The sequence below is a fragment of the Pan paniscus genome, chromosome 8 (genome assembly GCF_029289425.2).
Source record: "Pan paniscus chromosome 8, NHGRI_mPanPan1-v2.0_pri, whole genome shotgun sequence".
Lineage (NCBI taxonomy): Eukaryota > Metazoa > Chordata > Mammalia > Primates > Hominidae > Pan > Pan paniscus.
This window is the reverse complement of record NC_073257.2, coordinates 131,509,070-131,536,781: the sequence shown is the minus strand read 5'-3', so window position 1 is coordinate 131,536,781 and position 27,712 is coordinate 131,509,070. Positions and strand designations below refer to the sequence as shown.

Below are 27,712 nucleotides of genomic sequence, written 5' to 3'. Positions count from 1 at the left end.
TTTTGAGTTATATTATTACTTTATTTTCTTTTTTTAAAATGTAGCATTAAAGTCATCCAACATACAGATATTCCTATGGCTCCTGGCACATTTTACTCTCTCTGAAGTCAGGTATTTTAATTATGAGATGAAGGAAATCATCTCATTAAAATGGCAACATTTCTGATAAATGTTTCATATTTATGTGATGGGTAATTGACTCCCCATCTACCCCTCCAGTCCAGAGCTACAAAAGACAGCGCACAACCACAGCTAACAGGTGGTGGGGGTGCCCAAGTAGACAGGGCTACAGAACAACAAGCAACGGGGTTAAACTTCTGAAACAACAAGCAACTTCTTTATTTGTACAGAGTAAGAATATAGAAGAAAAGCATCATTTTCCTTTTTAGCCCTTTTATTAGTGTTTTGCCTCCACCCAAGTTACTGCATACCAAGCAGCTAATAAAAACCAACTGACTTAAAGTCTCTGAAATGCATGCAACTTAAAATTCCCTAAAGCACACATCGGTTCCGAGTCTGATTTTTACGGGGCAGAGGCTACGGTGCTGTTGGGTTACCAGGGGTGTCTGTCGTGCTGCTGGGGTTTGAAGTCGCTGCTGCTATGGCTTCTGGCTGCTGGGTTTCTGTGTGGGGATCTTCTGCATTTCCAGCATTTTTCTTGCCCTTGTCTGCTGCCACGGCACTCATCTCCATGATTGCCTGCAGTGGCTGATCTGCTTCAAGGTTGCTGGGCTGGAGTTCATAGACCTGGACTTGACCTGGGACATCAATGGCTTTCTGTTCAAGTTTTTCCAAGATGGTCTGAACCTTCCTGACACCGTCTCTCCTGGCCTGACGCACATCGGCTCGTCCCTCGGGGTCCACTGAATCCAGGGCCAGCAGCTCTTTGGTCAAATACTCTTCGATCATCAGGTACTTTTTGTCAGTCTTCTTGCCTTCAAAGTTGTCTACAGCCTGCTCCAGCCCCTGCACCTTCTCCAGGATGGCTTCCACTTTCAGCACTCCTGGATGTTTTGGGGGAGCCTCAGCTTCTCCTGGTTTTGGAGGTGTAGCTTCTGCAGGGGCAGTGCTGGGGGCTGCCCTCTCTTCTGTAGCCACACTCTTGGGGGAAGAGGGGACAGCAGAAGGGCCAGGGCTGGGAGGAGGACAAGGAACTGGAGCAGGGGGAACTTTCACCTCTACCTTCTCAGAGGGAGGTGGGGGCTTCTGGGAAACAGGTTTAGAATCCACCTCTTTGCGGATCACTTGAATTGGGACGTGTCCAGGAGGGAGTTCTGGTCCAACTGGGCCTGGCTTACTTTCTGGTTTGTTTTCAGGCTGGGGAACAGGTGCAGTTTCTCGATGGGTCATGGGCTGCTGAAAAAAGGACACAAAAAGATATTTTTAATAACTGACTGAAAGTCACAGAAATTGTTTGTAGCTAGTACAGATTAGAAAGAAAACTGAGAAATGGCTTTTTAAAAAAAGTTTAATAGGCCGGGCGCGGTGGCTCACGCCTGTAATCCCAGCACTTTGGGAGGCCGAGGCGGGCGGATCACGAGGTCAGGAGATCGAGACCATCCTGGCTAACACGGTGAAACCCCGTCTCTACTAAAAATACAAAAAATTAGCCGGGCGTGGTAGCGGGCGCCTGTAGTCCCAGCTACTCGGGAGGCTGAGGCAGGAGAATGGCGTGAACCCGGGAGGCGGAGCTTGCAGTGAGCCGAGATCGCACCACTGCACTCCAGCCTGGGCGACAGAGCGAGACTCCGTCTCAAAAAAAAAAAAAAAAAAAAAAAGTTTAATAGTATAAAAGATTTTCAAAGTCAATCAATGGCTGTTACAAAATAAAAACATGGTATTAATCATGTATGTAACCAAATCATTAGTCAGGCTTCCATTGATCACCCCAGGCTATTTGTCTGTTACCTCTCACTGAATTTCTCTGTAGATGGTATTCTTAATGGCAATGAAAAGAAACCCAATAAAATTTTCAAAAATGAAAATAGCTAACCTGGGCAATATAGTAAGACCCCAACCCTACAAAAAATCTTTAAAAATTAGCCAGGTGTGGGAGCTTGCACTCGTAGTCCCAGCTACTCAGAAGGCTGAGGCGGAAGAATCGCTTGAGCCCAGGAATCCAAGGCTGTAGTGAGCCACGATTATGTCATTGCACTCCAGCCTGAGTGACAGAGCGAGATCCTGTCTCAAAGAAGGAAGGGAGGGAGGGAGGGAGGAAGGAAGGAAGGAAGGAAGGAAGGAAGGAAGGAAGGAAGGAAGGGGGGAAGGGGGGAAAAGGGGAAGGGGAAAGGAAGGAAGGAAGGGGAGAAGGGGGAAAGGAAGGAAGGAAGGAGGAAGGGGGGAAGGGGGAAGGGGGAAGGAAGGAAGGAGGGAAGGGGTAAAGGGGGAAGGGAGGAAGGAAGAAGGGAAGGGGTAAAGGGGGAAGGGAGGAAGGAAGGAAGGGGAGAAGGGGGAAAGGAAGGAAGGAAGGGGGAAGGGGGCAAGGGGGAAGGAAGGAAGGAGGGAAGGGGGAAGGGGGAAGGAAGCAGGGAAGAGGGGAAGGGGGAAGGGAGGGGGAGGGAGGGAGGGAAGGAGGGAAGGAAGGAAGGAAAGAAGGAGAAAAATAGCAAAAACTCATGCTGACTGCTGAACTGGGCTGACTCAGAGCAGAGTCCTGAGTGACTCCAGCTCTCAGGTGTTGCAGCCTTGGAGTCGCTGCCTCTGGTCCTTCTTCCTTACACTGTGCAGACAGTCTGCTCACGGTGTGATCTTCTTGTCTCCTGTTTTAGAAAAGATATGATCTTCTTTTTTTAAAACCGTGACAGCCTAGTAGTTTCTGCCCAGACCAATGTATTTTTTTAGGATTAGCCAAGATGCTCTAAATGGTTAACTCCAGAACAATTTTGCTTCAGGATAGCTGTACTGTAGCCTAACATTCAGCAATGACACAGCGCCTCTGTGCTAACCTCTGGCTGCACAGGTTTTCCTGTGACTATAAACTACAGCCATATAGATATATAGATTTTTGTGGGGGACAGGGTCTCACTCTGTTGCCCAGGCTGGAGTGCAGCGGGGCTATCACAGCTCACTGCAGCCTCAACCTTCTGGCCTCAAGTGATCCTCTCACCTTAGCTTCATGATTAGTTGCAACTACAGGCACATACCATCGTGCCTGGCTAATTTTTCTATGTTTTTGTAGAGACAGGGTTTCACCATGCTGCCCAGGCTGGTCTTGAATTTCTAAGCTCAAGCAATCTGCCCACCTCGGCTTCCCAAAGTGCTAGGATTATAGGTGTGAGCCACCACGCCTAGTAAGCCATATATTTTTAAATGAGCTATGCTCAAAGCAAAAATATCTTGACGCTTTTTGTTTTTGTTTTTTTTTTTTGAGACGGAGCCTCGCTCTGTCACCCAGGCTGGAGTGTGCAGTGGTGTGATCTCAGTTCACTGCAACCTCTGCCTCCCGAGTTCAAGCAATCCTCCCACCCCAGCCTCCCGAGTAGCTGGGATTACAGGCGCCCACCAACATGCCTGGTTAACTTTTTTTTTTGTATTTTTAGTAGAGATGGGGTTTCACCATGTTGGCCAGGCTAGTCTTGAACTCCTGACCTTAAGTGATAACCCCACCTCGGCCTCCCAAAGTGCTAGGATTACAGGATTACAGGCGTGAGCCACTGCGCTTGGCCTTATCTTGGCTCTTATTCATGTAAGTGAATATCTAACACTTCTTTTAAAATCTCACCCTAATTTCATCAACTGGGAAATAACTGGACTATATTATTTCTAAACTATTCCCAGCTTAAAACACTCAATTCCACTATAACGTTCAGTTTCGTGAAATCCTGGAAAGCCTCCCAAAAGGGAACTTTGAATCAGCTCTAAAAGGGAGGTCACCACAAACACGGTTAATGGTAAGAACAGGATGAAATATCATTTCACTGATGATGAGAAACACATGGGAATGATGTGGAGAAAATATCCCTCTCTCTACAAATGGGACCCTCCTAGGATTGCTGAACCCAAGTATGGATCGATGTAGCTGTCTACACTCCAGCAACCTCCTTTCCCATCAAATCTCTTTCGCCAATGCAGACATTCGCAACTTTGGCCCTTACCACTCACAACCCAACCACGCACCCCTCCTAGGTTCTAACAGCGATGGCTGTGTAAGAAGTGACTTTAGAAACACTTTAGAAAGGGTGTTCCACAGCCTGTGCTCTTCAAAAACGTCAAGGCCATGAAAGCAAAGAAAGGCTGAGGGAAGACTGAAGAGAAGTTGCATCTAAATGCGGTGCTCATGATCCTTGTTTCAGTCCTGGAAGACATCCTGGAAGTGGGGGCAAACTGCTATAAAAAAGATTCAAAAATGGGCTGTGTACTGGATAATAATGTTGTAAGAATGTCAAATTTCCCGAATCTGGTAAGTCTACCATGGTTATGAACGAAAATGTCTTCCTCTTAGGAAAATATTTGCTATTCAGGGGAAAAGGGACATGATGTCTGCAATTAATTTTCAAACAGTTAAAACACATCAATAATATACGAGAGAAGAAATGACAAGGCGAATGCAGACATATTGACAAACAGTGAACTGGATGAAGTATATGTGGGACTCTGTATGATTCACACAACTCTTCTATGAGATTGAAATTATTTCCAAATAAAACAACATTTTAAGATGAGGGTGCTCTATTCCAGGACCCTGGCCAGTGTGACCATTTGTAATGAAAGAATATCCCACATTTGTTCACGGGGGGCTTTCCTTTTTAAAAACTGTAGCATTCAGCTGCTCAAGTTGCAGCCACAGGGGGCCCAGGGCTGCTGACTGTCCTGCTGCTAAGCTGCGAGCTGCTTCAACTAAATGACATCCTCTTCCAGGAACCTGCACCTTGTGTCTCCACTGGAAGATAACCAGACCCCTGCCTACAACCTTCCCCAGGCCAGCACGGCTTCCAATCCGCCATAGCTGGCTGATGCCTCAGCCAGACCACATGGTACCTGATTACAAAGGGAGGAGGGGGGTTAAGACATGGGCCCTGTGGTCAGGCTCAGCCCTAAGCTGAAGAGATAAAATGAACACTTCTGAAATGCCCCGAATAATGACATGTTGAACTCATACAAGTTGGGAGTTCTCATTAAGGGACTCATATGAGGCATCATGAGATGAGAAGGATGAGTAGGCTTCATGGAGGAGACAAGACTGGCTCGTCCCTCAGAGGACAGGGAGAACCTATACTGTGTGGGCATTTCAGGGAGCGGGTTCAGCATGGGCAAAGGCACAGGGGTGGGAATGAGCAGAATGGGCCTACAGAGTGGAGTGGGTAACTGAGCGGAAGGTGACACACTGCCTACACCCAAGATGAGGCTGTGGCTGCGGTGTGGATGCGGGTGTGAAGAGCCCTGAAAGGGTGTGGTGGACACTAAGGGAGCTGGTCCCAGGTATGTAAGTTCTGCCAAGCTGTTTCGTCTGCTCTAAGTCAGCCGCAATGCACAATGATCAGCCCAGCAAAAGCTGCAGAGTGTGGAGGGTTCACAGCCTGAGCAACTGTCCTGCATTTCTGTTAATACCTAGCAATTTCTCGAATCTCACTTGCCTCTAGGTACACGCATGTTAAATAGGCAGGGATGAAGGGGGAACCCAGGGCACCCACAGAGCTCCTGCACCCCTGGAGACATACCACCATAACCAGTCTGCTGACGACTAACTTCCCGTACCTGAGGCCTGTCGACCACGGTGTGCACACGGATGGGCGAGGGGGAGTGGAGTGGCGTGCTGCTCCTGGCTGGTGAGCCCTCCCGGCTCGATGCACCCTGGACAGATGACCTGAACGGGGATGCCGCCCGCAGGGGCCGGGGCTCCCAGTCATCCCCCTGGATCTTGTGGTACACAGGCTGGTGGGTCTGGTACTCCCCCTGCTGCGCTGGGTAGTGCGTCTTCTGGGCTTGGTGGAAGGAGGGCTGGGCTGCTGGCCGGGTAACGTTCTGCTCGTGTATCACCGGAATGGAGATGTACCCCCGCGGGAGCTGGTGACTGCCCAGGCTGCTCCTGCCGGAGGAAGGCAGGCTGGCCGAGGAGGATGAGGATGAGCAGTCGGAGGCAGCTGGAGACTGGGACCGCTGCAAGAGACACAGGGTAGAGGGCATGACCCCACAAATGACTCCCCTGGCTTGGCATCCTGACCATGCCTTCTGCTGTGCACCTCCTCAGGGCAATCCATATTGTAAGACCTCCTATCTGTAATTTTCAGTTTTCAAAATGTGCAGTTAAGACTGAGAGCTCTGGGGCTGGGCGCGGTGGCTCACACCTGTAATCCCAGCACTTTGGGAGGCCTAGGTGAGCGGACCACCTGAGGTCAGGAGTTCAAGAGCAGCCTGGCCAACATGGTGAAACCCCATCTCTACTAAAAATACAAAAATTAGCTGGGTGTGGTGGCGCATGCCTGTAGTGCCAGCTACTCAGGAGGCTGAGGCAGGGGAATTGCTTGAACCTAGGAGGCAGAGGTTGCAGTGAGCTGAGATCACACCACTGCACTCCAGTCTGGGCAACAGAGACAGACTCCACCTCAAACAAAGCAAAACAAAACAAAACACACACACACACAACAAAGACTGAAGGCTTTGGAATCAAGGGGCCTATGTTCAAATTCCTAGTAATTCAATCATTTTCTAAGCTTCATTCAAAATATAGGAAGAGTGCCCCTCCCTCACTGGGCTGCTCTGAAGATGAGGTCAGTCACCTGGGCATGTGCCTCAGCCCCAGGCCAGCACACAGGAAGCGCTCATACAAGGGATGTGTTGTCCCCACTACCCTTTCTCTGCCAATCTACAGAGAACTCGGCTGAGCAACTGGGAGCTGCCAGCATCCCGTGTGGCCCAAGGCAGGTCAAGCACCTTGCCCTGCTGGGCCACCTTCTATTCACCTCGAAATTGAGAGCATTTCCTCTTCTAAGTGCCTTGTTAGCCTAAATTTGTGAAGATGTCTCGCATTTATGTGTCACTTTGATTTCCTGCAGCAAAACCATTATAAATGTAGGCATTACTTATTTTTTTATTTTTGAGACAGTCTCGCTCTATCACCTAGGCTGGAGTGCAGTGGTGCGATCTCGGCTCACTGCAACCTCTGCCTCCTGGGTTTAAGCAATTCTCCTGCCTCAGCCTCCTGAGTAGCTGGGATTACAGGAATGTGCCACCATGCCCGAATAATTTTTGTATTTTTTGTAGAGATGGGGTTTCACCGTGTTATAGCCAGGCTGGTCTTGAATTCCTGGCCTCAAGTGATCCACCTGCCTCAGCCAGGTACTACCTCTTTAAGAAAAGAAAAAAGGTATCCCACATTAACTGTAACTTTTCACTCTCAAGCAGGTGTGAAGCTGAACAGATTCAGACGGAGCTGAGAGGCAAGCATGACTCAGGGTGCAGATAGGACACGGGAGTTTGTGCCCAGGAACAACGCTGGCACACACCACAGGATGATGTGCAGACAGGAAAATGAGAGGACTTACTGCTCAGGAATCCTACTAGGAATGCCTCAAATCTCAGCTAAGAACCAGATTAAGAACTATTTTTTAGCTATTAATGCACAGAATCCATTGACATATCCCTGAGATGTTTGGCTTCAGGATTAAAATGCTGTCTTAAAGCAGCTGCCTTCCTGACTCCTTATTTCTTTTGAAACTGTGGTGCACGGTGAGGGCAGGCATGGGGTCTCATTTTCCTGTCAACATAGCTCCACAAGCGGTTAAGATTTATCCATAAGCATTGAACTGAACAAAATAATGCACAGCTATCTCTGTGCTTCTGAATAGAAAGCCCAGTGTGAATAAGGAGCATGGAAATTAGGCGCCAGAAGGCAGGCCAGGCTTCCGGTCCCAGCTCTGCTCCCTCCACCTGTGTGCATCTGGAGCAGGCAGGCTGCGGTGTGCCCTTCCGAGCCGTTCCTTAGCTACAAAAAGAAGCCACATGATTCCTGCCCTGCCCCACTGAAGAACAGCCCTATGAGATGCTGGGGGATGATGTGGGGCCATCACCCTGTCTTTGCTGGGTGACCTCTGATGCTGCAGGCTAGACCCAGATGCCCTGCATGTGAACAGGTGCCTGGCCCAGGGCACTGTCCTCGGGGGATGGGCCCGGCCTGGGAAGCACAGCGGCTTGCTCCCCAGCAGGCTGGTGAGCCTGGCCTCTCCTTACCTCAGGTCCGTGGGAGGCTGGGGGCTGGGCTGCCGCCGCCGCTGCCACCTGTCCACACTGTTTATCTGGCTGAGTGGTTTCTGGCATGCCCCGCAGAGGTGACTGGGACCTCTGAGGAGCCGCTGCTGCCGCCTCAGTTCGGAATCGCTGCATCCCAGGCTGGGGATAGACATGGAAAGGGTGCACCTGCCGGTTCTCAGCGCCTTCATGGAGCACAGGAATGGGAATGTAGCCTGGTCGGAGCTGGGGGTACACAGGGTGGCCTTCCCTAGCAGGCGGCAGCCTAGAGCCCTCCCGGGAAGGGCCATTGGCAGAGGATGGAGTCTCCTGAAATAAAAAGTGGAGAAACACAGGCTGGTTAGGAACTGGGAAGTGAACCCTCCTGGCAGAGGAAACACTGTGGCGCTTGGCATTGTGATCTTCCCAAGTGACTTGGGCCTCAAAGCGTCAGCCAGCTCCCAGCCCTGTACCCTCCAAATCCCCCACCCCATAGAGGTTGCTATTTGGCCAACAGTTTAGGAATTAGGGGCATCAGGAGAAAGCCAAAAGTATCTGTTAAGCAAAGGAAAGGTCCCAGTTCTCCAAACTGGTAAGACAGGTTTCTTTTCTGGGTGACTGAGGGAAGCGGTGCGTGTAGGAGAGCTGTCCACGCCCGCATTTTCAGAGACCCGAATCAGAAGATGAGCTCCAGGAGCAGGGGTCAGCTCCAACTTCTACATTACAGCAAGCGTCTCTGTTTCCAAAAAGGCCCTCACATTTCCCAGCAATATAGAGCTTGTACTGGGCCCAAACACAGGACACAGTTTGGGAATCTTTACAGAGAAGTGGGCTGGGGAGCGAGGGCTGCCTCCTCAGGAGTATTGTTAGAACAATTTGCAGGAAGGGGAAGGACAGGGATGCAGAGGCAGCATAGGGAGAGAGGAGCACCCAGGGTTAACTGTGTCGCCTAACGATGCCAAGTGACAAAGATTCTCTGCTTGACCAAACCTTAGGCTTCCGAAGCATCTCCTAGGCCCATCTGTGCACTTCCTTGTAAAGTCAAGTTTTAGCAAAAGACACTGCTAAGTCAGTTTAGCCAGAAACCACCCCCCAGCCTCACTATCTGATCAGCTTCCACAGCCTCCAGGTGCTGTCTAATCACCCTGGCCTGTCTTCGGCAAGAATCCTGTTTGGTCAGCATAGCCAGAAACACCCTTAGCCCTGATGTTTCCTCTTCTAATTTTCCATCCACACTGCTCCTTGACTATAAATTCCCACTCGCCCGTGTTGTATTTGAAGTTGTGCCCAGTCTCTACCCATGACTGCAAGACCCTACTGCCGTGGTCCCTGTGCCTATCTTGATGGCCCCGAATAAATCTTCCTGACTGTGCTTTAACAAGTATCACTGAAGAACTTTTTCTTCAACGCAACAGAGCCTGCTTGGGCAAGGAGCAGTTGGGGTCCTTCTCTTATGTCCTCTCTTGAAGTTCTCCCTTCAGTGGCCTGGCTATTTTGGGACCCTTGAGAAGGCCAAGTTCCAGATGTACCACAGGAAAGATCTTATTTCAGAAAACAAGGCTGGCCAGTCACTCACTGGGCAATGCCATCTCTCAGCAAGCTGGGCTGCACAACAGAAGTCCTAACAGTCCCCGAGCACTGAGGGTCCTTTCCCAGGAGGGGAGCTACTGATAAGTGTCATTTGCATATATCTGTGTAAGGCAACTCTTAAGAAGGGGAGTGATCTTTCCTGACGGAGGCAGCTGTCTGCACGGCAAACAAACGCCAAAGGCTAACAATCTATGAGCTTGCAGGGGACAATCTCTACTGCTGCGGAATCAATCAAAAGTAAGAACAGATACTGAGGGCTGCTCTGCACTTTGAGAGAACAGACCATTAATTCTGTGATGTTTCTATTTGTGTGCAGGCGTGGGCACCAGGTGGCTGACCCTGGTTTAGCCCTTTCAGGCCCATCAACTGCCTCCCTCCTGCTGAGACCCTGCCCTTGGAGGGCCTCCAGCACACAGGAAAGGCATGGGTGTCACTGTGTCCTTGGGGACATGGGCAGACAGGCATTCTCAGATTAGAACAGCCACGTGCTCAGGGCGGCGGCATTACATTAGCCTGCTTAACTCTCAGGTCACCCAAGAGCAGGAGCAGGTCCAGGCCTCACATTCAGAGCTGAATTCCTGCCGTGAGACGGCCCTGACAGGGAGCCAGCAAGAGGCGCTGAAGAAACCCTCTGCTACTCAGTGTTGAGTCATAACGTGCCTGTGGGCATTCTGTCCACTCACTGAGGTCCTCCTCCTTCCAGCCGAAATCGGGGCCTGCATTAGTCCTGCAGTGTCATTTTTGCTGGCTGCCCAGGGGCTCATTGTTTCTTCCCAGCCACGCACAAAAGCCTCAACCATCTGCACACTCCACACAGCAGGGCCCGGCAGTGAGCAAACCCTCATCCACCACCTGGGGGAACATCCTGCCACCCGCTGAGGAGTCCTATGGGGTTACCAAACCAGCAAGGGGCACTCCCTGCCAACAGGGGCTTACAAGATGGGCTAAGGGGGCAGGAAACAAACAAGAAGCAGAATTACTTGGAAAGCACGGAGGCCCTGAGGGATGGGGAAAGGCACAGGCTCTTCCAGGGTAGACGCCACCCTAGGTAGGGTCTAAGTGTGATTCGTACCTCTATTTCTAACAGTTCTGTGAGCTTGGGTAATTCTCTTACCTCTGTAAGCCTTCGCTTCCTTTTCTAAAAAATGGAGCTAGCCAACACCTGCCCTGGAGAAATGTTGTGAGGTTTTATAAGGGCATATCAAGAGGGATGCCCGGAAGACTGGCAATAAATGTGAGTTTCTCCCTAAATACGCACAAAATTATGCTTTTCAGACTCCAAAGTGTCAAAGGAATCAAAAGTGAAGGATAGGGCCAGGCACGGTGGCTCAAGCCTGTAATACCAGCACTTTGGGAGGCTAAGGCGGGCAGATCACCTGAGGTCAGGAGTTCAAGACCAGCCTAACCAACATGGTGAAACCCCATCTCTACTAAAAATACAAAGATTAGCTGGGCATGGTGGGGGGCACCTGTAGTCCCTGCTATTCAGGAGGCTGAGGCAGGATAATCACCTGGACCCCGGAGGCAGAGGTGGCAGTGAGCTGAGATCATGCCACTGTACTCCAGCCTGGGCAATAGAGCAAGACTTTGTCTCAAAAAGAAGAAAAAAAAGAAAAAGTGAAGTACAAAGTGAATCGATGGTGCTAGAAAGCAGAATGGTGGTCACTTCTGGAGGAGATGGTAGTGGCTGGGAAGGGTCTCGAAAGAGCTTTCTGAGGTGATGGGAATATTCTCTTTTTCTGGGCAGTGGTAAATGGGTGTATGGCTGTGTAAAACTCCATCAAACCCCCACACTGCCCACTCTGCCACATCCCACCCACACTCTCCGGTTTTAACTGGGAGAGCTGCTGATCCCAACCCCTTATAGCCAGACCCTTCCAGGGCCTGGAGTCCTCAGACAGGCCTTGAGGAGATGCAGCTCCTCCTGGGGGAAGCCCCTGGATCCAGAAGGCCCTTGAGCCAGCCACGAGCTGAGCACCTCGTGCATCTCGCTGAGCACATTTTGTGCCTCCATTGAAAAAGAGAAGGGGAATAAGACAGGAGAGAGAGGGAGGAAGGAAAAACAACTCTGTCTGCACACAAGACTGTGACAGCAGAGACTGCTTGCTGGAGCCAATATTCAACCTTTCCAGAGACATGGCTTGGTCCACGGGGAAGGAATGTGGTCACTGCAGGCAGGGGCAGTGGTGTCAGAAGAGTGGTGGGAAGCAGTGGCAAGGGGCAGGCTTGGGGGTCAGTGCTGAGCTGAGGGAGATGAGGCTAGAGACCAGGCCAGGCTGGAAGTGGGGGCTGAGGTCCACCCTTCTGAGTGTTCCAACCATCACAGGAGATGCCTCAGCAAGACAGAGGGACTGGAAAGGAGAAGCCAGGACATGCTGGGAAGTGAGGAAGGACGTCAGGGAGGAGGAGATGAGCACAAAGCAGGGCAGAGGGCCTGGAGGGTAAAGGGCACCCAGAAAAATGAGAGGCATGTGGGGGAAGGGGAAAGGTCTCCACCGTGCGTGAGGTCCACTGAACAGGCCAAGCCTGCCGGCACAGCTGGAAAGCAGAGACGGTCAGGACAGGCAAGGGCGGCCTGGCTGCTTCTCCAACAGTCCCAAGGTCTGTATTCCTGGGCTTGGGTGAATTAATGACCCATTTTTGCCATTTAATAAAAAACCAAGTGTCTCCTTGTGAGCATTGCATCTAAAAGATGTTCCAGGCTCCCCTTCTACTCTGGTGGGGTTTTGTTTAAAAAAACAAACAAACAAAAAAAATTGCTTTAAATAAAAAAAACATGAATTTCACAAAATAGGCAATTAAACACTTCTACATGAATGAATAATTTCAACGAAAAATGAAACTCCCACCCGTAATGAGGTCTATGCCGGGAATGCTGATGCCACATTCTAATGTTCCCATCCACTATCATTAGGGTCACAACAGCAAATGCTTCGGCTTTTACTAAGTAAAAAACACCACCTGGGCCAGGCGCGGTGGCTCACACTTGTCATCTCAGCACTTTGGGAGGCCGAGGAGGGTGGATCGCCTGAGGTCAGGAGTTCAAGACCAGCCTGGCCAACGTGGTGAAACCCCATCTTCACTAAAAAAAATACAAAAATTAGGCTGGGCGCGGTGGCTCACACCTGTAATCCCAGCACTTTGGCAGGCTGAGGTGGGTGGATCACGAGGTCAGGAGATCGAGACCATCCTGGCTAACACGGTGAAACCCCATCTCTACTAAAAATACAAAAAAAAAATTAGCTGGGCATGGTGGCAGGCACCTGTAGTCCCAGCTACTCGGGAGGCTGAAGCAGGAGAATGGCGTGAACCCGGGAGGTGGAGCTTGCAGTGAGCCGAGATCGCACCACTGCACTCCAGCCTGGGCGACAGAGCAAGACTCCATCTAAAAAAAAAAAAAAAAAAAAAAAAAATATATATATATATATATATATATACACACACACAACAAAAATTAGCTGTGTGTGGTGGCGGGTGCCTGTAATCCCAGCTACTCGGGAGGCTGAGGCAGGAGAATCGCTTGAAGCTGGAGGCAGAGGTTGCAGTGAGCTAAGATCACACCATTGCACTCTAGCCTGGGCTACAAGAGTGAAACTCTGCCAAAAAACTCACACACACACACAAAAAACACCGCCTGGAAGAGTTAAATTGCCCTTTCTCCCTTCTATGGTGTTTTCAACACAATCTAGCAAAGAGAGATATTTTGTAAATAAAAGAATCAAAAGAAAAAATGTGTAATATTTATAATTCTAGAATCTGACTAAAACATGTCTCTTCAGTCTACTAAGTGTTTTCAAGTTCAAGCACATCCAGATAATGCCTCTTGGTTATACCAGCATCTCTCAGATAAGGCTTACTATGTGCCCCTTCCTGATTCAAGCGGGAGCTCGGAATCTGCCTCCTCAAAGTTGGGGGGACAGCTCTGTGTGATCATGGGACAGGGACTGGGACGCAACCACGGTGACCAAGCAGATGACTGCTGATCCTCATGGCCACCTCATCAGGGCCCGCCTGCAGCTCAGAGCTCATTATCCTTATCTCGGCTAAAGACATCAGGAACACATATTATACAAAATCCAATTAGGAAAGAAGAGCCCAGGGGCTCAGTCCTGACTCTCACTGCTTATCTCACTACATTAATTTATAAAATGAATTGGCTAATTCTGCCCCCTTGTTTGTGCATTGCATTAAAAATCTGAAAAATCTGAGGCATGTCTCAGGGCACCAAACAACTCCATGAGATGGCCAAGATAGAAAGCAGGAAAAAAATGACCCCAGATGAGTCAAAATTTGCCCTATTATGTACAAGATATTATGATTAGAGAAAGTCTGAGGTCAGGTTCTGAGCTTTGGTGAGCTGTTGGGCTCGTTTGCTTAACAGCAGGTCTAAACTGCACTAGTGGTTTTTAGCAGCAACATGGGCGCTGAGGGAACAGCAGGAGACCTGGGAAGAGGCTGCACTTGGTCCTAACGCTGGCTCTGCCCCTAAATACATGTGTTACGGAAGTGGCTCACATGCCCTCTGTGAACTTTAGTTTTCTCAGCTGCAAAATGAAGGGGAGGCCCAAAAATGTTCTAGAAAGCAGTGGTTCTCCAGCGCTTGGGGTATCGAAGCACCCAGGAAACGCAAACATTGCAGACTCTTAAGCCCAACCCAAGTAGGTCTGATTCCGTAGATGTGTGAGGAAGCCTAAAGGTCCGCAGTGAGAAGAACAATGATGGAAAGTTCCTTTCAGCTCTGACACTCTGCGTGGCCTGATTTCCAAAGTCCCTTCAAGCTCTCAACAGCTATACAAGCCCCCAAACATGGAAAAGTTAATGTCACAGAAATCTAAAAACGACTACTCCTAACTACACTCAAATCATATCAGAACTGCCGGAACTCAGAGCACCCCAAAGTTTCATGTCCCAGATGAAGAGGAGGGCCCGGGTCCGGTGGTTCATGTCTGTAATCCCAGCACTTCGGGAGGCCGAGGCGGGTGGATCATCTGAGGTCAGATCCATTCCCAGGAGTTTGAGACCAGCCTGTCCAAAATGACAAAACCCCGTCTCTACTAAAAATACAAAAATTAGCTGGCCGTGGTGGTGGGCATCATAATCCCAGCTGCTTAGGAAGCTGATGATGCACGAGAATCGCTTGAACCCAGGGGTGAGAGGTTGCAGTGAGCCAAGATTGCAGCACTGCACTCCAGCCTGGGCGACAGAGTGAGACTCTGTCTTAAAAAAACAACAACAAAAAAACAAAACCAAAAACAAATGAAGAGAAGGAAGCCTCTAACCCCCAACCCTGTGCCCTAAAAGCAGGGTGGGAACCACAACCCTTGGGCACCTGCGAGGTGTCTGCCTAGAGAGGCGTACGCCAGGCACATGTTCATGAAAGAGCCAAGGAGAAGAATCTACCTTGACCCACCCACAACTGACTCCCTGTACACTGAGTGGTCACTGAAACCCGAAAATGGGCACCTTCTGTGAGCCCCAATCTTGGCTCCATGGTACAGTGCTCTTTATTTTATTTTTATTTTTGAGACAGAGTCTCACTCTGTCGCCCAGGCTGGAGTGCAGTGGCGTGATCTCGGCTCATTGCAACCTCCGCCTCCCGCGTTCACGCCATTCTCCTGCCTTAGCCTCCTGAGTAGCTGGGACTACAGGTGCCCGCCACCATGCCCAGCTAATTTGTGTGTGTTTTTAGTAGAGACGGGGTTTCACTATATTGGCCAGGATGGTCTCGATCTCCTGACCTCGTGATCTGCCCATCTCGGCCTCCCAAAGTGCTGGGATTACAGGCGTGAGCCACCACGCCTGGCCAGTACAGTGCTCTTTAAAAAGTGGGCTCCACATCTACAAACCACAGCTTCCATCACTCTGGTCTGAACTAGGAGAAACAGTAACAAAGGCAACTCTTAGGGCTGTCTCGTAGCACTTCCGACTTGGCAGGCCTGGGGTATTAAGTAGGACACAGACTGTATTAACTGGGTTTTTAGGCCAGAAGAGCCTTCACATGGGTCAAGTGAACACTTCAAAACTTCTAAAACAAAGAAAAAAGATGCAAGAACACAGGAATCCTGGAACTCCCCATATGGCTAAGGCCTGGATCAAAATTAAGTGGCTTGGCTCGCCTCCATCAGGCAGGAAACAAACAAAACACACTTTCTTCCAAAGTGCAACTGGAACTGGGCGTGGTGGCTTACACCTGTAATCCCAAGACTTTGGGAGGCCGAGGTGGGCGGATCACTTGAGGTCAGGAGTTCAAGACCAGCTTGGTCAACATGGTGAAACCCTGTCTCTACTAAAAATACAAAAAAAAAAAACAAAAAAAACATAGCTAGGCATGGTGGCGGGAGCCTGCAATCCCAGGTACTTGGGAGGCTGAGGCAGGAGAATCGCTTGAACCCAGGAGGCAGAGGTTGCAGTGAGCTGAGATCATGCCATTGCACTCCAGCCTGGGCAAGAGAGTGAGGCTCTGAATTAAAACAACAACCAAAACAAAAAACAAAGTGCAACTGGAGTCGAGCTTCAGCACCCTACCGAAGCTCTCTGCTTGCTATGATGGGGTGCATGAATGAATTAAGTATTACTGCCCATTTGATACTGAAATACACAATAAACAGCCATTAACATCCCTACAGCCAAAGTCAAAATCCCTTCAGTCCCCACTGGATTGTAATACAGGGTCTCTCCCACTCCCCCAGCACTATTTTGGGCACATAATAGAGTCGGGGAAAATTCTGAATAATAAACTAAGTCCACATTCCACTTACAGCACACCTGAGGAGTTAGGCTTTGTCCAAAGACTCCTGGTAAGATAAGAGGTGTGTGCCAACCACATACTCTATAAACTATCATAAGTCACAGGCTACTGGAGGCTTTATCTAATATGCCTGTTACTAAAATATATATACATTTTATCCTGGGATAAACAGATGACTGTCCCTATGTGTTTTCAATGGGAAAAAAAGTTTTTTTAGAAGATGAAACCAACATTGCTTCTCTCTGCAGCTGTGTCCAAATAAACAGGAATGAACCAGCATGAACCCAGGTCTTCAAGGTGCCACCCTGGGTTCCAGTCCCTCCTTGATGCTCACCAGCTGTGTGACCACGGACAGGACTCCTTGCTACTGTTTCCCCAGCTGTAAAGATCCCCATATTTCCCAGGGGTTTTTGCAAGAGTTAAGTGAAATAAGGTACGAAATAAGGTACAAGTCTTTGTAAACTCTGAGCTGCTCTGTGCCCTAAACAATTGGGTTTCTTTTTCTTTCTTTCTTTCTTTTTTTTGGAGACTGAGTCTCGCTCTGTTGCCCAGGCTAGAGTGCAATGGCACAATCTCAGCTCACTGCAACCTCCGCCTCCCGAGTTCAAATAATTCTCATGCCTCAGCCTCCCGAGTAGCTGGGATTACAGGCACCTGCCACCACGCCCAGCTAATTTTTGTTTTTGTTTTTGAGACGAAGATTCACTCTTGTTGCCCAGACTGGAGTCCAAAGGCATGATCTCGGCTCACCACAACCTCTGCCTCCCGGGTTCAAGCGATTCTCCTGCCTCAGCCTCCTGAGTAGCTGGGATTACAGGCATGTGCCACCACACCCAGCTAATTTTGTATTTTTAGTAAAGATGGGGTTTCACCATGTTGGCCAGGATGGTCTCGAACTTCTGATCTCAAGTGATCTTCCTGCCTCAGCCTCCCAAAGTGCTGGGATGACAGCCGTGAGCCACCACGCCCAGCCACAATTGCACTTCTTTATTCTACAAATAGTTATTGATGGACTCAGCTTTTCTCCAGCACTAGCTGGTTGGGCTTACTGTTTACAAAGCCTAATTCTTTTTTTAAAAAAATATTTATTTATCTATTTATTTTAGAGACAAGGTCTCACTATGGGGCCCAGGCTGCTCTCGAACTCCCGGGCTCAAGTGATCCATCTGCCTCGGCCTCCCAAAGTGCTGGGATTACAGGTGTGAGCCACCGCGCCCTGTTCAACAAAGCCTAATTCTTTAGTCTGTCTCACCAAGTTGGTAGTAAGACAGTTAGAAGCCCCTTTATCTGAAAGTCTTAAGAGGACTAATTAGCAAGGATGTCACTTTCTCTGCTTAAGACTTTATCTAAAGTTTCACAGCCTGGAAGCAAAGAGCCAAAGACAACTCTAGGGACCTGAGCCCTAAAAGACCCGCCTCTCCAACAGGCTGGGCCGCTGCTCTGGGGAAGAGGCCTGCTCTGCAGACAAACTCCTGGCTGAGCAGGGCGCCCAGCTGCACTGACTGTGGTTCCTTGACACATCTCCCTGAGGCCTAGAGAGAAAAGCCAGGCCAGGCTGGGGCACAGAAGGGTCCGCCTGGGAGCAGAACATCTGCTGGCGTCTCCTCAACATCCTCGATGGCCCCTCACCAGGGCACACGTCAGCCATCTCCAGGCCAGGCACCATCCGCAGCTGCTGGTATTTCCCCTGCTGGGGGCACCTGAGTCAGCATCCAGCCTCCCTGCAGCCCCAGCCCTGCAGCCTGCCTCACGGGTTCCATGCGGCAGAGGTAGGAACTGGAATGTGGCCCAAGGTCACATGCAGTTAGCTTCAGGGCATGTTAGAACCTACCTACCTCTTCTTCAGGGGAAAAAAAAAAGAGCGGAGCCACCTGCTTTAATCAAGCCAAAGTCACAAATCACAGATGGAAACTATCTGAAATTTCCATCCCAGGAAGCAAACTCTGAATTTAGACAGAGTCAAGGAAAAGGACCTCTCTCATCTGCTACATTTCCATGCTAAATGGAATGGTCAGCCACCTGGCAAGTCCATCCTCCAGACACGACCCTACAAGTGCCTGTTAGGTCTCAGTATACAGGACATCAGCAGACGTGTATTCTGTACAAAATACAATTTCCAAAAGAAAAACATCCTCAGTTCATCAGCTGCCATGCAGGCAAGGGGACCCTCTCTGATGGACGGTGAGACCCCTGAGTCCCGGGGGGGCTCTGCTCCCACCTGCAGTGGCTTCTCAAGCATTCGGTCCACAGCAGCCACACCCCCCAGAAGAGGGTGGTGGCACTTGGAAAACCCCTCCTTCCTTCCATCTGCGGTGACATTTACACCCCTGAGAGCTGGGTCCAGAAGAGCTGTGCAGGTAATCGGCCCCTCAGTAAGGTGGGCTGACGTCCCCCCTCACAGGCAGCGCTCCTAGCTCCTGCCTGGTACTTTGTGGCTGCACAGACACGGCTGAGGGAGACCCTCCCCTTGAGGAGCTGAGGCTGAGTAAAGCCAGCGCTCTACACAGCACAGTGGAGGAAACAAGGACCCAGCCTATCTCGGGCAGAGGATGGGGAGATGCATCTATGGACGCATGGAGCAGGGTCTGGCAGCTGGGTCAAGGCTCCCAAAGGCCCTGCAGCTTCATCTGTTACTGTTCCTTTACATCCTCCACTCACAAGGGGCACGGGAAGCCCCAGGGAGGGCTCCAAGGGCCACCTGGACACTGGTCGGGGGAGTCAGCTACACTCCGTACAAGGGGAATAAGAGGAGGCCTTGCTTCTAAGAAACAAGACCCCAGTTCTCTCTGACAGCTGAAAGGCCCACGGACAGCCAGGACAGTCTGCTGTGTGGAGAGGCCACACACCTATCCACAAACACACTTCTACTCCACAGAGCAGGCTGCATATGTTTCCGGGAGTTCCACGCATGCATCAGTTCAGGCTTTGGGACGTTCGCCTCCCACACACCATCTTCCTTGATTCTCCCAACCCTGCTAACAGAAGTGTTGCTATGCCCACTTCACACAACGGGAGACTGAGGCTCAGGAAGGGTAAGTGCTTTGCCTAAGATCTCTAGAACCCAGGTTTGTCTGATGGTAAGGCCAGGTAGATGCTAACCTTTCTGCTACTCCTGTCACAGCTGTACACTGTGATAACATCCATGTGTCACTAACGTCTCCAAAACCTTCATCTCCCGGGGTAAAATGCAGCAGGAGAGGCAGCAGGAGAGAAAGGCTTCCATTTCGCCCAGCCACGCTCTGCTGAGGCTCAGACCTGGAACATTCAGTTCAAGTATGCTCTGGGTCAGGGAGCCAGCGCTCCATGCTGAGTCATCGGGCTAGCCAGGCAGGGCACACGAGAGTGAGAGCACTCAGCTTAATTCTGAGTCACCACAGCCCCAAGACTGCAGGGACGCCCGGCATGGAGCGCTGTCAGAACCGGGGAAGACCCCGTCCAACCCAGGAAGGAGTGCTAACCCCGCTGGGATGCTGGGGGTCTGAACTGACCCTGAAAGGGTGGGCCAGCGAAGGGGCTGGCTTTTCTTCTGCACATGAAGGGGCCTTCCCATCCTCCCACTGTTTCAATTTTTAAACCATCCATTCATTTATTCATTCATTCAATGTCAAGGAAGAATTTTTTAAATAACTGAAAAAAATATATAATTCTACTTTAATAAACACTGAGAAAGATACTTTAAAACAGCGAACGTTTGTTCTCCAATTGAATGCTAAGGAATTTTCCGTAAAAAGTCTCCCCAGTTCACTGGGGCACAGCTCTGTGCTGGGAGCTCTTGGACAGCTGAGCTGTTTACAGGCTCCTGACGCACAGAGCTGGCACTCTGCGATTCTAGGCTTTTCTGAATTGACAGTGAATAAGAACCTTCACGTATACGGTGTCTGATCTTGCTGCCAGCCACACGAAAAAAAATTTTTAAGAGACTCTTTTCACAGTGCCAGGGGCTGCTCTCTGCACAGCTATGGAAGTAGGGTCTGGCTGCTGCCAGCTCCCAGCCTCTCCAGCCCTGCTGGAAGATGCTGTGTCATTGGGAGAAACAAAAAAGAGCTTCTCCAGACCTGTAAGGATGAACTTAGGGAATCGATACTGAAGTCCTTTGTGCAGAGAAGGCCATTCACAAAGTGACAAAAAGGAGCAGGCCTCTGGGGACCTTTAGGAGCCCAGGACAACTCTGCAGTTCTTAGGAACCAATGGAAGGCTTCCCGGGACACACCTGCATCCTTCACGGGCAGCTCTTCTGTATCTGCCTTCGCGCTCTGGGCAGGCCCATGTTCTACCCTTCTCCACAGTCACTCGTTCGATCTTTTCTGAGCCTGTGGACCCTGCCAGGCATCAAGAGGCAGCGATGAAGCACACAGACTCTGCCCCAGAACTCCTAACAGGGGTGTGACCCCAAGACAAAGCAGAAAAGTGCAGAGCTTAGGAAAAAAGATTCAAATTAAAATAATATGGGGTCCAGAGGAGAGACAGCCTGCTTCGGACCAGGGAGAGGCAGGACATGCTTTGTGGAGAACAGTCTCAAAGTGGGCAGACTTGTCCTCTATATGGCATTTAACACTGTGACTCGCACACTGTGGGCACTCAGTGAATTTCAGATGGGGTAAAGGAGTGAGTAAAGAGTCGGGCCCATCTCCTAAATCCAGACCCAGGTTCAAGAAACAGGCCAACATTTCTGATTAACTGTACAAAGATGGACTCAGGGCTGTTTATCACCTCAAGCTGTGCCTGGGGAGTATAAAGCAGCCGTGCCTGGGGAGTATAAAGCAGCCAGGCCCACTAAAGGCAAGTCTGTCTGTCACCCCTTCAGGAACTCAGATGGGGGTAAAGCCACAGAAGTCTTTCTGTTTATCACAGGCCAGGCACACTGCCTCTCCAAATCTGCTGTCCCATGTGTAAGACACTTCATAGTTTCTAGTTCAAAGAGCTGGTGAGGATTTAGAGATAAGGTTACCAAAAGCACCCACTCATATCTGGCACATATATATATGTGTGTGTTGACAGACAGAAAAATACTACATTCATTCCTCTCCCCCCAAATTCTTCCTAAGCTTTTGCAAGCTGCCTGGCTTCCTAAAAGGCTGCCAAGGTCCCAAAGATACCTTCATCGAAATACGTGACGACTTAGTAACACCAGATACCTCACATGGTATCACATGTGCCACATGATGCATACAGATGAATCCTGCACCTGCAAAACGAGGGGCTCTGGAGCCTGCCTCAGACGGCCGGCTGATGGGCATGGTAGCACTCACCTATAATCCCAGCTACTTGGGAGGCTGAGGCAGGAGAATCGCTTGAACCCAGGAGGCGGAGGTTGCAGTGAGCCAAGATCGCACTACGGCACCCCAGCCTGGGAGACAAAGTGCGACTCCGTCTCAAAAAAAAAAAAAAAAAAAAAAAAAAGAAGGCCAGCTGAGTAGTCTATGCTCTGAGGCAGAAGCAGATCAGGGGTGTCTACTTGACTCACAACAAAAGGGAACCCAGGAGGGGCTGGAGAATAACACGGTCAAGTGTGACACAGGGTTCACTCGTGTTCGCCAGTGCCAGAGGGTCTCAAAGATCCTAATAAGCAAGGCCTTTGTCTTCAGTTTCTTCTGTAAGCTCTCTTAAACATTTAAGAGCAATATTAAAACAGCAAAACTTAAAGGAGAAAGACTAGGTCTGGATGATGAATGGTTTTCTACTTTGGATGATAAACATCAGAACATCATTTTTAAATGTCAATAGAAAGTAATAAACACGTAGAGTGGTTTACATAAGGTGACTGTGTGTCATTCCAGAAACGAGGACAGCACTAAGCAAGCCTCATGGGTGGTATGAAGCTTTCTGACTCACAAGCAGCCCTGATAGCATCCAACAGTTAAGCCTTCCCAGCCCTGGCTAACGTCAAACGCTGCCGCAGGTCCTGTGTACAGACTCCACCCTCATAAAGGGTAAATCTACCCTACAAAACGGGACAAATGATGTTCTCGGAGGTGCAGTCGGTTCTCATGTGAACAACACAGGCTGTTCTTTAGAGGGGAAAATGAAAGTCCTGGATGAGCTGGGCTCCAAGGCATCTGGCCATGCTGTTCATCTGCCCCCCAACAAATCACTTTCATGCAGTCGCACAGGAACTTGCTCAGCCACAACTGCAACTTGCTGGAAATACGAAGGAGAGAACGGCCACTCATTTCCTGATTGTGCTCCGCCTCTGCTAAGAGGCGTAACAGCTTGCAATAGATCTGGAAAGAGCAAAACGATCTCATCTTTAAGAAAATTCAGGAGGCTCTGCTGAACCTTAAGCAAAATAAATGGGTCTCTCTACTTCAATCATAACTCGAAACATTTCCAGTGTTATCTGAAAGGATGTTTCTATCTCCCTGTCACAGTGCCTGAGTATAATCTGTTAAATGATTATGGTGAGATTCTGCCAGATGGGCAAGACAAAAAGAAAAGGCTCTGGGCTTGCTTCTTCCTGGGGTCCAGGAAGATCTCTGGACCACCTCCCCACTCTCGCACTGCCAGCCACCCTGCCAGACTTTGCAAGGTGCTGTCTCGGCTCGCTTCCCATGTCACCCCCATATTCACACCTCCAGAAGCCCGCGTACCTGGGGAGTTTCCCCAAGAAGGAAAATGGAGGCTTGGGAAAATGCTCTGCAGGATAGATGTTCAGGAGGCACTAAGCCGCAGCTCCTCCTCCCCAAAATGGGATCACTGGCCATCCATGGCTCCCACTGCCAGTGCAGCAGAATCAGAACCACCAAAAAAGCTTTTTGGACTTAATAGTTTTCTGGGCCCTACACTGAGCAATTCAGATTTGAACATGGGGTTGGGGCAGGGAGGCGATGAGACACAGCCACAATCTGTGTTCTTAACAGGACTCCCTGGAGACTGCCAGGCTGGTAACCCCCAAGATCCATGGAGCTAGAGCGGCCCTGCTCCATGAGGGAGGAAGGTCTCCCTCTCATCCCAAGGAGGCCTGGCGGGAACAGCACTCCAGAACATCCGGCCTCTGTTTATTCAGGGAGGAGCCTGGAGGAGTGGCTGCACCAGCACTGAATGCCATCCTCTGCCAGGAAGGGGCCTGGACTGGTATGAACTTGCCAAATTAGTGGGAAGCCCAAGTGTGCAGAAAATCAAAATCCAGAAGACTGCAGGTGGGGAGGCCCAGCTGCTTAGAATGGGGCTGGATGAAGCCCAACATCTTTGCCGGGAGCCGTCCTGCTTCAGCAATGACAGAAGATACTTGCTTTCGCTCTGCCCCTCTGTGAAAACAGGGAGTTGTCCTAACTACTTCAGGAGAGGGCGGAGGATCAACTGCAAGACGGCAGTAGAAGACGAAATAAAATACAAAGGTCTAGTCTTTTCTTTCCATTTTCTTACTAACGTGATTAAATTTTAAACATCCTGAAGCTGAGTCCTCCCCCAAAAGAGAGGTCGTCTCTTGAGCTCCTCATGCTCAATGAACAGCTTTTTACTGATTGGCAGCATTTCCTCTTGAAGATGATGATGCTCAGACGGGCCTCAGCTCAGCTCCTCCAAAATCGCCCTTTGTTTTATGCAAGGGTCTTTTTCTCATTATGCATTGAGAAGCCAATTTCAAATACAAAATGATATTCAAGGATTTTCCACTACATTTAGTCTCCAGTAAGGTGTAACTCACACAAGTGCAACCTGATATTGTGTGTGTCAAAGCACAGGATTGAAAGCAATGAAGCACAAACAGCCATGGGCTGAATGTTAGTTTTCTCCTTAAGTTTTGGTGCCATGCTGACAAGTCTCAAGTCATTCACTTGGTAAAGGGAACTCTTTTCTTGAGTTGATCAGTCCCATCATCAAAATCCAAGCAACCTCAGCACAGAGGTCAGTGACCCAATAACTTGGTGGCCAGGAGGGCACAAAGATAATCAAGTATTCTAGCCTGCACGCTTCAGTTTCCCAAAACACTCACTGCCAACTTCTGAAGAGACACACTGCCTCTTACTAGGACTTTCCTGACACTTGTTCTCTCCCTGTTGTTGGTACTAGCTGGATGACCTTCCAAGTCACACCTGAACTCTCTGGGTTTCAGAAAATAAAGAAGCCTAACATAAGAGATCTTCAAGGACCTTTCAACTTTAAAATTTTGACTGTGAAATTTTCAAATAAATCTTTCCAGCATCAGACTTCTGATTTAGTAGTTCTTTTTATTTGCTGACAAGAATAATGGTAACTAAACCTGCTTTTTTTCTTTTAATAAGGTTTATGAAATCACAGCCTAACCCATGCACCAGGTGGGTACAGGAAGATCTCAACTTGCTGGGTAAGTTTCATGCTGAGAACAAAGTGCTGGGAATGTTTATGTTCAAACTTGATCTTCACTCACAATAAAGGCTGCCAGCAGATACCACTGTCCCTATGTCTACAGGAAGAAGGCCTCAAAATAATAGTTGTAAACCACACTAAAGATCATGTACATCCACACAGACTCCTAAGAAAGGTGGTTTGAAATGAGTGTCAGTTTCACCCAAAAATGGGTGGAACAGACACACAAAAAGGTATATGTAACTGTGCCCATCCCAGCTAATTACAGCCTCTTGTACTAATTTTCAAGAATAAATATACAACTAATCTCTCGTAAATGTAAACTGCTGCCTGTACACGGTCTCACTGCTGGGCACCGGAGTTTTATCAATATTGTTAAAACAAAAAGTGCATAAAGATGAAGGGAAATAATACAGGTCTTTCTTCTAAAACAATGGGTTACAAAGCAGTTTTAATTTGGTGAGTTTTTAAATCTTCAAAATAATTTACCAGCTCTTTGCTGCTTGTATCTTGCCCAGACGGCATTAACAATTCAGCTTTAAGTATAACATATTTATTTTAAAAACTTTTTATCCTGAAAGCTCAAATTTATAAAAAATTGAAAGAATAGTATAACTAACTCTGATTTTTGAAAATTAACACACTCATTCCAAATTTACGTTTTCAAATTTCATGCTCTTGGGGATTAAGAAGTATATATCCTTGCCTGTATGTAAATGAGACATACTTCTGCTGTATTCACAAGAGTATCATTAGTCAGTTATTTGTGTACTGGTAACAAATCCTCAGTATTTTAATACCATAACAAGGCAGGAAGCGAATGCCATTATAAATATACACGTATCATTCTCTTTCTCTCCAGTGTGAGGCAATGTGGTAAGGCAATGGCCAACTGTAAGACAGTCTCAGATCTCTAGTCTAGATCTCTAGAAACTGCTGGGGAGAAGCACACCCTGTTTTTTATTTTACAAGTCATACTAGGATACGTTCATATTGAAAGCACTTTCAAACAATAATACAATTTTAATTTAAAATACACACACACACACATATATATATGAATGTTTTGACACCAGCCTCCAGAGTCATTGGGTGCCTAACATGGGACAGTAGCCAAGATACCCCTCAACCAAGTTGGAGAAGTTGAGCGGTAAAATTCCCCCCAAAACCACCATCCAAGCTTGCGAGTGTCCCCCTCGAGTCCGCGGTCAGCAGGGTGCGCCGCGGGTCCCGGGCCCGGAGGCCGAGCGGGCAGCAGGGGCCGCGGTGGGCCGGGGCCTCCGGAGCTGACCAGGCCGGCCGCCCCTCTCCCAGCCCTAGAGCGCGAGGCCAGCGCCGGACACCCGGCCTTCCGCCCTGGAGTCGAGCCGTGGACGGCACCGGAGCCACTGCGGGGTCGCTTCCCGGGCCACCGAATCCCGGGGCCTCCTTTCGCCCCGACGCCTGTCAAGGGCGGGTCCGGAGCGGGGACTCGTCCGGGCGCAGCGGGAGTGTGTGGCGGGGCGCGAAGCCGGTGTCCGCCCGCGAGGGGCCTTCGCCGACCCCCGGGCCCCGCCGCCTCGCGTCCCCCCGGCCCAGCCCACTCCCCGCCGCCTGCCGTCGAGGTGGCGCCACCGACCAGGGCGGGCCGCGGGCCCGGCTCACCTTGGGGCCCTCAGAGGGCACGCGCGGGTCGTTCCACGTAGTGGTGCGGCTGTTGTGGTCCACAAAGAAGGGCCAGCCGGTCTGCGGGTCGATCTTGATCTCCCATCCGGGGGGCAAAGGGTCGCGGTTACCGTTGCCGGACGCCACCTGCATCATGGGCGAGTGGGTGGCGGCGCTCATGCTGGGTTGGGGTCTGCCCGCTGGGGCGCGGGTGCGGGGCGCTGGCTCCGGGCGCCGAGTCTCTGGCCGGGCCGCCGCCGTGGGCCCCTCTCCGCCGCCGACGTGTCCGGGAAGCCGGCGCCGGGCACCTTTATGAATTAAAGGCGGGGGTGACGTGGCCAGAGAGGGGTGGAAGGGTCTGGAAATAGCCTCCTCGCTGCCAGAGGGGAAGGAGGAGATAAAGGGAGGTAGCAACTGGCCGGCTAGAAACTTCTGGTCCAGTCCAGAGAAGTTGGCCGCGGCCCGGGGTTGGATGCGGAGCTCCGCCCTGAGTCATCGGCTATAATCGCGGCGGGCGGGGCTGAGGAGCGGGGGCGGGGCATCGGCCCGCTCGCCCCTCCCCCACCTCCTCCCGCCCCTCCCCCACCTCCTCCCACCCCTCCCCCTTCCGCCTCGTGCGCGTGCCCGGGCCGGAGTCGCCGCGGGCGGGCGCGGGCGCGCCTTCGGGGTTCGCCTGCGGGTGGGAAGCCGGACGAGCTGGACTGGGGCCGTCCTCCGTGCGCCCCGGGCGGGTTTCGGCTTTCATACTCGCTCTCTCCCTCTCCTTTGCGCCGAGTGACTGTTCCCGGGGCCGGAGCCCGTGCTCCCCGTGCCTGCCGCCCGTCCTTCCTGTACAAACAAAACCATCTCGCCCACCTCCACCTCCTCCCCCATATATGATAGCCGAGGACCCTGAGGGCTGTCCGGGAGGAGCGCGGGGACTCTCATCTGACACCGGAAGGAAGCCAGGGAGAAAATGGAAGTCAGTGCAAACTCACCTGCCTTCCTTTGGAAACTTCAAGAAAAAAAGAGATTGTATCAGCTGATGGCTTTTAGTCTCCTACACTAAAAAGAAAGTTTCGTTGCAGTGAACAGCTTTAAAGATAAATCACATTTTCTTGGGTCTGGATCTTTTTTATCGTAGAGGTTGGTTCTTGCTATCTTATATTTTGACCCTGATTTGGGAAGTAAAGACCGAATAACCATGACATTTTTTGTTTGGTTTATTCAATTGCATTTGTAACCTGTCAAAGGAGAAAATTACAAAACATTTAAAGATCTTTGTTGTTGTTGTTGATGTTGATT

At 50.1% G+C, this 27,712-nt stretch overlaps 1 protein-coding gene across 2 annotated transcripts; it reads right to left on the bottom strand.

Moving 5' to 3' along the window:
* Window positions 1-27,005, bottom strand: BAG3 (BAG cochaperone 3). 2 transcript variants are annotated; one of them, XM_034931603.3, is made up of 4 exons: window positions 26,429-27,005; window positions 8,167-8,493; window positions 5,695-6,096; window positions 1-1,356 (listed from the first exon to the last, which is right to left on the bottom strand). In XM_034931603.3, exons 1-4 carry the CDS (start codon window positions 26,606-26,608, stop codon window positions 538-540), a joined length of 1,728 nt encoding a protein of 575 aa, XP_034787494.1. In that variant the 5' UTR covers window positions 26,609-27,005; the 3' UTR covers window positions 1-537. The 2 variants fall into 2 exon arrangements, with proteins under 2 accessions (XP_034787494.1, XP_034787495.1); XM_034931604.3 differs by having other exon boundaries at window positions 1-1,353; window positions 26,429-26,972.
* Window positions 27,006-27,712: the final 707 nt, after the last annotated feature.